Raw genomic sequence first — 9,243 nt, 5'->3', positions numbered from 1 at the left:
AAAGGTAGGTACCACTTAATAATACATCATGCAACTAAGGGTGTAATTTCCTTGTAATTAAATGGAATTTCAGTGCATTTTATTTTTAAAATGAAATGTAAATATATTAACATATGCTTATTTAAAGGTTTAAATAATAATACTCTAAGTAAATTTCAGGAGTCATTTTAAGGACTGCATCAATAATTTTAAGTACTGTCTATTTTCTTGGTAATTTTGTGGAAAAACAAACAATTTCCCCTTGTTATCTTGTAAGTACACTGGTCATGGGCCATAGTGTGGAGTGGCTTAAACTTACATTTTTACATCGTTATTTTTTTTATATTCTTATTTGATATTTATTAAATTGATGTGCATAATTGATTTCTCTATTATTCAATTGTCCATTTTTACTCACGGTGTAATAAAATTACTTAGAGTATAATGTGTGTCTCCTCTCCTGTAATAATAGTTAAGCAGGTTAAGCCACTCCATGATACAGCCCACACCCCAAAATGTGCAATGTACATATGTATTTTAATTTCCACTAAATTACCAGGAAATTATGCAGTGCTTAAATTTACTTGCAGTATAATTATTTATTTGTTTCCCGCAAAAACATGATTTCTTAGCCCCTTATTCTAATGTCCCTGACTTTAAGTACTTGCATGTAAATATAACTACATTATATTAAAAATGTTGAAATCTGATTTAGTTGCTGGAGAATTACGACTTTCATCGTGGGCCGTGTTATAAAGTGTTACCAAAAGTTAAACGCACTTTTAATTCAAGGACACGACAGCTTATGCAGACTGTAAACAACAGGCCTTTCCCTGATTCTAAAGCTGCATAACCACTAATGCGCCAAACCAGCTCCAGCTGTGTCTTTTAAGAAACGAGTGAATGATAAACACGCAATGCTTTAGTTATTGAAGCCTTTGGAGTTTAGCCAGACATTTTCCAGCCAATGCATCTTGGAATTATTTCAAGCCTGCATAACCTACCTCCTGAACACACATGCACACAGATCATGTAGCTGGTGAAGGGAGTGAGACCTGCGCTCTGGTCATGCTGCTGGTCATGATCACTATCAGGTACTCAGGAAACTGTCGGTATTTTAATGTTACACCCACGAGCTTTTCTGATTGAGTGCATCTCAACATGAAGATTCAGTAGTTTCAACTGGTGGTGTTCAATGGTAGCAACAAAAAAAATTAATTAGAATAAAAGAATCCTGATTAAAAAATATTTTCCTTTAGTTTATATGTAAACGAGCAAATGCGTGTGTTTATATGTAACATTTATGTGCACATCTTTTGTTACGTTTGCCACACAAGATGAAATTGACTTTAAAAAATACAACTAAATTTATTAAGAAAGGTCATCGGATAATGAGTTCATCAGAAGCACTAAATCAGCTAACAATAAGTCAAAGCTCTATGCAAAGTTGCAAGGACTCATTTCCATACTGCTGAGCAGTTCCTAGTGTTTTCACTTAACTGTGAGAAGCGAGATTCAATATTAAATGTTAAACTCAATAAGCTAAACTATGGAGAAACAATAGTCAACGGGTTTAAGAAGGTATTCTTAATCTAAATGACTTAAACGAGCTGCGATGATATCTGCTCCATATGCCTTCATTGTGTGCTCCTCTCTTACCTCTCCTGTCCCATAGTGTACAGAAACTACAAGAAAATACAAAGACCTTTCTCTAGCTGCTGTCTGTTTGGACAGTTGCTGGTTAAATACTTGCAGAGGTGCAAAGTAATTTGTTTTTAAGAATTTCATTTTATTGTTTGGTCTGGCTTTATAGATTTATTCCACTGATGTGTTCCAGCAGCAGGAGGGATAATAATCACGTTTTTTGGCTACAATTAAACTCACAAAATGTAATGCATGGTCAGCCTTCCAAAGGGTTTACAATACCGAGTGAACATTAACAATAATTTACACACATATGGAAGCTGCCTTAGAGTTGACACACTTTGTAAATAGTTATATGTCGAGGTATTGCTTGGGCAGGCATTTGCTTGAGAAAACGAGAGGAGGAAGCTGTGTGGCAAAATAGACGAAAGAAAGAAAGAACTAGAGATCACTAGGTCACATTTTCTGACAAAAACTTGCGTTTCAGCAGGCTCATTTGTGATTTTGTCACTTTTGAAAAGCCTTCGTTATGCTAGCTGTCACAATTCATTTGAACTTTGAATGACAGCTTCACGAGCGCGTGGTGCGGCACTCACGCGCACTCTGCTCTAGTTTCTACCTGTCCTGAGTGATAAGCTTGAGCAGCGCCCTTGGCAGCTCCGGCTCTGGGCCCACACTGGTGTCAGTCTCTCTCTGCAGAGCCACAGCCGGCCAGCAGGACGGTCAACTCTCGCTGGGTGAATCCTAACACGGCGGGCTCCATGGGTAACAGCCACGGGGCTGCAGGGCTACAGCGAGCCGTCCGCAATGTGCTAAAGAAGGCCGGGAAAATTCATCACAAGGCTCTTGGGACATGTCAGAAAGGTAAGCCGAATCAGCTGTGTCTGCACCAGCTTCACTCTGTGACGCCCGTCAGTGTAGCTTTTTCATCCAGTGCACCTTGTGTGATATGAAATAATTAGCTCATTAATTAAGGCTTTCTACCTAAATAAGGAGAAAACTTCATTAATGCCATTGCTAACACTTGAAGGCCTTAGCCTCAGTGATATAGCCAAAGGCTACAATGAAATATGGAAGCGTTTCCCCTACTGAAAATATAAAAAATAATAATAATAACATTAAAAAGTCGTCGAAATTTAGACTGAAGTCAGTAACTCGAAAATTTGAGATAATATCCTTAACAGTCCTCTTACCTCTGCCTGGCATTTCATTTAGTTCATCACAGTAATAGTCTTTATTACTACCCTCGGTTTATTTGGTCTTTATATTTTTTATTGGACCTCGAATATGTAAGAAAAATAAATACATTTAAGCCAATTTAGCTTAAAATGTAGGTATAACATTTAAAAATCCTTTAATTTATATATATTTAATTAAATATAAATAAATAAATATAGTATCATCTACGCAGTTCTTTTGTATGATAACTATTTAGTACACCGCCACAGGGCATGCAGTATCAATTATAGAGGGTCCAGCTACCCCCTGCCGACACAGATTATTATAACCTAATAGCACCTGCTCAGGTGGCCTCTGGAGCTATGGCAACGGGTCCTAATCTGCATTGTCGGGCCCAGTTCAGTGTAACCCTAACCACTCGGCCGGTGGTCAGGGTTTTAGCACACACCAGGGATTACATTACCAAAGAACAGCTCCACTTCAAACAGGGATGGAAGATGGGATAATTATTGTCTCTCTTTTTAATTTTTTCTCCCCCTTTTCTCAGCTCTTCAGGTGTGAACACTCTCACTGGCAGTTTCCCCAAATCCCACTCATCCCATGGCTCTGAATTCAGGGTTACAGGCACACCTCTCTCTGTGGACCAAAGTCCTGACTCTGGACTAGTATCTACACCCGTAAGTGACACGCACACGCTGGATAAACCTGTGATTACCCTTCCCTCACAAATTCTCCTTTGCCTCCTTTATCGTCATACCTCTCCTGTGTCCTCCTCCTTCCTTCATCTTAAACAGCCTTCCATTTCAGCCCGTCTCTCTCTCTCTTTTAGCTATCTCTGAGCTGAATAATATTCTCAGTCTGTTCTCTGCGCTCGCTGTTTTACCCTCGAGCCACTGGCCTCTCGCCTAGACTGCTGTGCAGAGTGATTTCTCACTCACTCTCTTACTCTCGCTGCTATGTGATTTAAGAAAGATGGGGGGGGGAAATCACTCCTCACCTAATCCTTCTTATGTTCCATGCAGAGTTCTCCCACTTGGGCTGAAAAAAAGAAACCCCTCTGTATGTCATGTCTTAAACAACTTCAAAGTGTTTTGTTTAAAATCCTGCAGCAAAATAGCATCTCTAAATAATTATTTGCAAAAGAAAAATGCCTTCTGGTTTGAGCTGCGTGCATGACTAATGCTTCTGTTTTAGTAGAGACAGAGATGCTTTTTTAAAAATTATTAATGTATTTAGATGTTGTCAGATATTGTAATATAAAGACTGTATAAGGGAATGAATCATACGCACTTCCCATTTAGATTACGTCCATTATTGTCTCCCACACTGTTCAGAAACCTTTAAGAAAACATTTACACTGGAGAGTCTGGACAAGGAGGAGCAACAGTTAGGTGGATTTGGGTCATTCCTGTGTCTAGATTACCAGGCGGAGGGAGTGGAGAGTTACACAGTAAGAGTGAACAGGATGAGTGTAAAAGGGTTGATAAGGTCAAGGCTGCTGCATCCCAAAAACAGTCAACATAGGATCATAACTTTTCATTTCATATGATAAATATTTGCATAAATATCCCAAGATGACTTTTAAATAGTCTTCATTTGAGGAAAAAATGCATAAATGGAAAATATTTTTATGTTTATCGTTAGAAGATGAAAGTAGATTCACAGACTCGCTAATGAAACTGGGAGGAACAGCTGCTATTTGATTTTATACAGTTGATGTGATACACAGCCCTGTAGACGGGGGGTAGAGCTAAACTGGGGAAAGAATGCATGCACTGATACGTAAAGAGAGGAAAGAGAAGGATGATGTCAGCAAGACAAGGTGTCATTACAGGATAATAAAACTGTAGCGGCTCTTGTCGACCTTCACAGGTAGCAGTATTGGTTAATAGTCTTATAAATGAGCCATTGATTTTAGCTACATGCTCTCTGTATGCTCGGGGAATAAAGTTTATGTTGGACTAATGGGCAACCATGGTAGATTAAACTTAATCGTGTCTCCTGTTCTTCTAAACGATTCCAATGTGTCGCTCTCTTTTTGCCCATTGACATGACAGTTATTTGACTGTCCTGATCTTGAAGCTGAAATAAATTTCACTATCAATGAGGGGAATGTGATTAAACTTGGGGGGAGAATATGGCTCATCACTGGTGTCATTTGCACAACACACCTCACTGAAAGGTGTCTGCAGATTTGTGACTGCATATGTGTCACAGATGATATCATAGCTTTGAAACTTGGCAGAATGGTGCATTTATGAATGGCACTTATTTACCTATTTAATCAAGGAAGGAAATCTACACTCACTGGCCACTTCATGCATTACACCAGGGGTGGGGGAACTTCAGGCCTCGATTGCTGGTGTCCTGCAGGTTTTAGATGTGTCCTTGATCCAACACAGCTGATTCAAATGGCTAAATTACCTCCTCAACATGTCTTGAAGTTCTCCACAGGCCTGGTAATGAACTCATCATTTGATTCAGGTGTGTCGACCCAGGGTAATATCTAAAACCTGCAGGACACCAGCCCTTGAGGCCTGGAGTTCCCTACGCCTGCGTTACACTTTGCTCGTACCAGGTTGGACTTTTCCCTTCGTGGCATAGATTCAACAAGGTGCTGGAAACATTCCTCAGAGAATTTGGTACATGTTGACCAAATTCTCTGAGAGTTTCTGCAGATTTGTCGGCCGCGTATCCATGATGAGAATCTCCCATTCTATCATAACCCAGTGGTGCTCTATTGGAGTGAGCTGTGGAGATTATGGAGGCCATCTGAGTACAGTGAGCAGCCATCAGAAGATGGGTACACAATGGTTGCAAAGGCATTGACATGGTCAACAACAATGGTCAGGTAGGTTGTGATGTTTAAATGATGCTCAGTTTAAGGGGCCTAAAGTGTGCTAATAAAGTATCTCCCACACCATTACACCACCAGCAACAGCAGCATGCACTGCTGATACAAGGCAGGATGGATCCGTGCTTCTGCATCATTCACACCAAATTCTGGTTCTATGATCTCGACGTTGTAGCAGAAAATAAGACTCGTCAGGCAACATTTTGACAATCTGTTGCTGTCCAGTTTTGATGAATAGTTTCGACCATCTCTACATAACTAAATGCTGCCATGTGATTGGCTGATTAGCTATTTGCATTAACAAGCAGATGAACAGGTGTACCTAATGAAGTGGTTAGATAGTAACACATTTCTTGTGTATCTCATCTGTCACCCTGTTCTCTTCTTCATCTTCTCTCATCAGCTTCCATCAAGTCGGTTCCAGTTTGCATTGTGGCATGGCCTGGAGCAGTGTGATGTCACAGGTGACCAGCTGACGTGCCCCAGGGTTAGAGAAGGTGTGTGGCTGATGTGAGAAAACCACCTCAGTAACCTAACCAGAGCAATAGAAAAGAAATTGTAGTTTTCCAGCTCATGAAACGTTTTAGAAAACCTCTAAAGAAGCTGTGTCGCTGCCATTTTTGTGTTGCTTTCATTACTTGCGAGTCTCTTAATTTAGCTTCTTCACCAGATGAATAATAATGTGAAGATTGTTAAAGACTTTTAAATTTTTTTTTACATTATAATCAAAGGGCCATCAGAAGATGAGTTACATCTAAAAGAGAGGGGTGGCATCTGTTTGGAGAGAGGGAGGAGCAGGAGAAGAGAGGAAGAAGGACAGAGATGGGAGGAGAGGCTTCAAGAGAACTGGGAAAACTGTCTGGTAAGCTAGCATGCAGGATATGTGTGGGTGTGTGATGTTAAAGATGCCATATATAGCACAGAAGAGCAAAGACATAGCTGCGGAAAGGAAAGAAGTGAAGGTGGAAACTGAGAAGAACAGGAGGAGAGGGCAACAAAGATTGATTCTGACACCTCTACCACCTGTCTCTTCTCAGGAGTTAAATCTGTCCTATCAGGACTTGGGTGATCCCTTCCAGCAAGAAAATTTCCTCCGGATCCTCCGCCGGTTGATCCGAGTGGAGAAACTTCAACTGATTGACAACTCCCTCACCAGCCTGAGTTCTGTACGTCTGCCAAGGTATGAAACGACACCCAAGCTGCAGCACAACGCCCTCATCTGGAACAGCTCCCTGGAGAAACTATGAATATTACATACTGTGAAATTCCAAATGGTTAAATTTATATATATATGTATATGTATATATATATATATGTATATGTGTGTATATATATATATATATATATATATATAGTCCAAGATTGAAATAAATCTAACTGACATTATTACAGCATTCATTATAGCTTTATTAAATCCGTTTAGCTGTTAAAAATGAAGACAAATGTCCTGTCAAACAATATGATATTCTATAATTAATCATCATGGTTTTTATAACGTTGGCCACGTGTGTTTAGTGTCGAAGTTAGCTTCTGAAACTCACATAGCACTTTTTGAAATGATGTTATTTAAAGATAGCAGCTCAGTGCTTTTGAACAAGTATGCTAAGGTTATGTGATATTTCTTCTGTTCAGCCTGGGATGGGACTGTTTGTGTGCTAATTAGTGTTTTCTTACCTTCTTTCTTTTGTTTCTTTCTGAGTATGCTTGTCTGTGCTGTACTGTGTGACACAAAACAAAGAGCTAAGCAGTATTTGTGTTTGCCATGGGCAGGTGCAGAGTGTTAAACCTGCACCGTAACCACCTGGTGTGTCTGCGTCAGCTGCCAAAGCTCCCAGCAGTGGAGCACCTTTGTCTGTCTGAGAACGCCATTGGTTCCCTGGGGGGACTGGGTGCTCTGGGGAACAGCCCACTCCGTTCCCTGAACCTGATCCGCAATCCAGTGACTTTCACTCAGGACTACCGTGCACGGTAAGCAGACTATACCAGAGGCTGAACTCAGTTCTGCTTAGTATTAATTAAACCACTACTGGTTACAAATAGAATGTGAATATGTGGAATCGGCAAAGTAAAACACCAATTTTATCACTTATTGATCATTTTGTCCCATTTCAGCCCCCGCCTATCCAAACATCCACTCACTTCCTCGAATAAATCACTCCCTGTTGTAGTCCCTTTCACTGAGTGCATTGCTGCCAGCTCCTCTGTAATCACAGACATTTTTGTTGTCCCAGTGGCTGTGTTGGACATCACAGCTCTCGTATTAAGCCCAGGAGGAAAAACCTCAGACTGAAGCTCCAGATTTCCCACAACTTCGTCAATTCATCTTGTTTGCCTTAACACAGTAGAGTCCACCAAAGTCTTTATAAACTCCCCATCAGAGAATGACTTATTTGGGTTTGGTTTTTTTTGGATTTGTGGGAAATCACAATCTTGGTCTGTTCCCGCTCTTCATCTGTCACATTCTTGTATTTCTTTGTGTTTTCAGTCTGGTAATGAAATTCAAAATGTAGTCCCCAACACTGTAATGCCAAGTTTATTGTTTAAAAAACAAAACAAAGAAACTGCAGTTTCAAAATAAAAGTAACAGTTGTATTGTGATTTTGCAAAAAACATTAAGTCGGTCGCTGACGGGGAGTTTTTCAAAGAGTGTTTTGTGACTGAAGTGGGACAAACTGTGTGACATGTACTTTTTTATGTGTGCATCCTAATTTCCCATCAACCTGGAGACAACCAAAGGATGTTTCTTGGAGGAAATGCCCAGGTCTGCTCTAGAGGATAATGTCTGTGTATCTATAAATTAATTTATACTCATTTTCTGTCTCTCTTCATTTTCAGTGTTTTCTCCTGTTTGCCAAAGCTCGAGGTCCTGGATGGAATCCCCAAGCTGCCAGAAGACTCGCTGCCCCCAGGTTTACTGCTCCCAGAAACCAGCAGGATGTGTAATATTTTGTGACATTCTTCCGTGGTAGCCCGCACTTTGAAAATGTCAGCTTTCAGAGATCTCCTCTGAGGGAAAGTGGCTAGGTAACATTTAAATGAAGGACTTAGTATTTACACAAACTGTCATACTTACTGCCGTTAAGGTCACAGGTGAGGCATCCAGAAGAATAATCGTAAGGTAATGCTTTTAGTACCAAGTAACAACTACCAATATATTACTGATATTTTTAAAGTGGGATTTATATACAATTTACAGCTATTTTGATAATAAATAGAAAATACCATCAAGACTTTCAAGTGTTTATTTTTTATATTAATTTGTGCAAATTGTGACAGGTGATTCTAATAAACTCTGGATTTGAAGGGAAGGAAAGCAAGCTAATCAGACTGCTACATGACTCATCGCTCGGGATCTGTCAGCGCTTTGCTGAGCCGACACGTTCACACTCCTCTTTCTGCTGCAGCATGCACCAAACATACAGGGGAGGATTTTATTATTATTGTTATCACCCTACTGTCTTAACTATGAAAAAAGGTAATTCCAGGGAACTAAAATTTAATTTCTTTTTAAACTGTAGCTGCGACTTTAGATTACACATGTTTGCATGACATGTGTATTATATGAGAGGAGAAACAGGACATCCGCT

General features: G+C 40.0%; 1 protein-coding gene across 2 annotated transcripts; it reads left to right on the top strand.

The window, feature by feature from the left end:
- The first annotated feature begins 2,024 nt into the window (after positions 1 to 2,024).
- LOC120432895 lies at positions 2,025 to 8,964 on the top strand. 2 transcript variants are annotated; one of them, XM_039598251.1, is made up of 7 exons: positions 2,025 to 2,487; positions 3,350 to 3,479; positions 6,060 to 6,153; positions 6,388 to 6,518; positions 6,694 to 6,836; positions 7,427 to 7,624; positions 8,492 to 8,964. In XM_039598251.1, the coding sequence occupies exons 1-7, from the start codon at positions 2,477 to 2,479 to the stop codon at positions 8,607 to 8,609; spliced, it is 825 nt and encodes a 274-aa protein (XP_039454185.1). In that variant the 5' UTR covers positions 2,025 to 2,476; the 3' UTR covers positions 8,610 to 8,964. The 2 variants fall into 2 exon arrangements, with proteins under 2 accessions (XP_039454185.1, XP_039454186.1); XM_039598252.1 differs by lacking the exons at positions 2,025 to 2,487; positions 3,350 to 3,479 and adding an exon at positions 5,420 to 5,653.
- The last annotated feature ends 279 nt before the right edge of the window (positions 8,965 to 9,243 follow it).

The sequence above is a fragment of the Oreochromis aureus genome, linkage group 14 (genome assembly GCF_013358895.1).
Source record: "Oreochromis aureus strain Israel breed Guangdong linkage group 14, ZZ_aureus, whole genome shotgun sequence".
NCBI classification, from domain to species: domain Eukaryota; kingdom Metazoa; phylum Chordata; class Actinopteri; order Cichliformes; family Cichlidae; genus Oreochromis; species Oreochromis aureus.
Note: the sequence above shows the minus strand (reverse complement) of the source record. Positions and strands in the feature narration are given on the sequence as shown.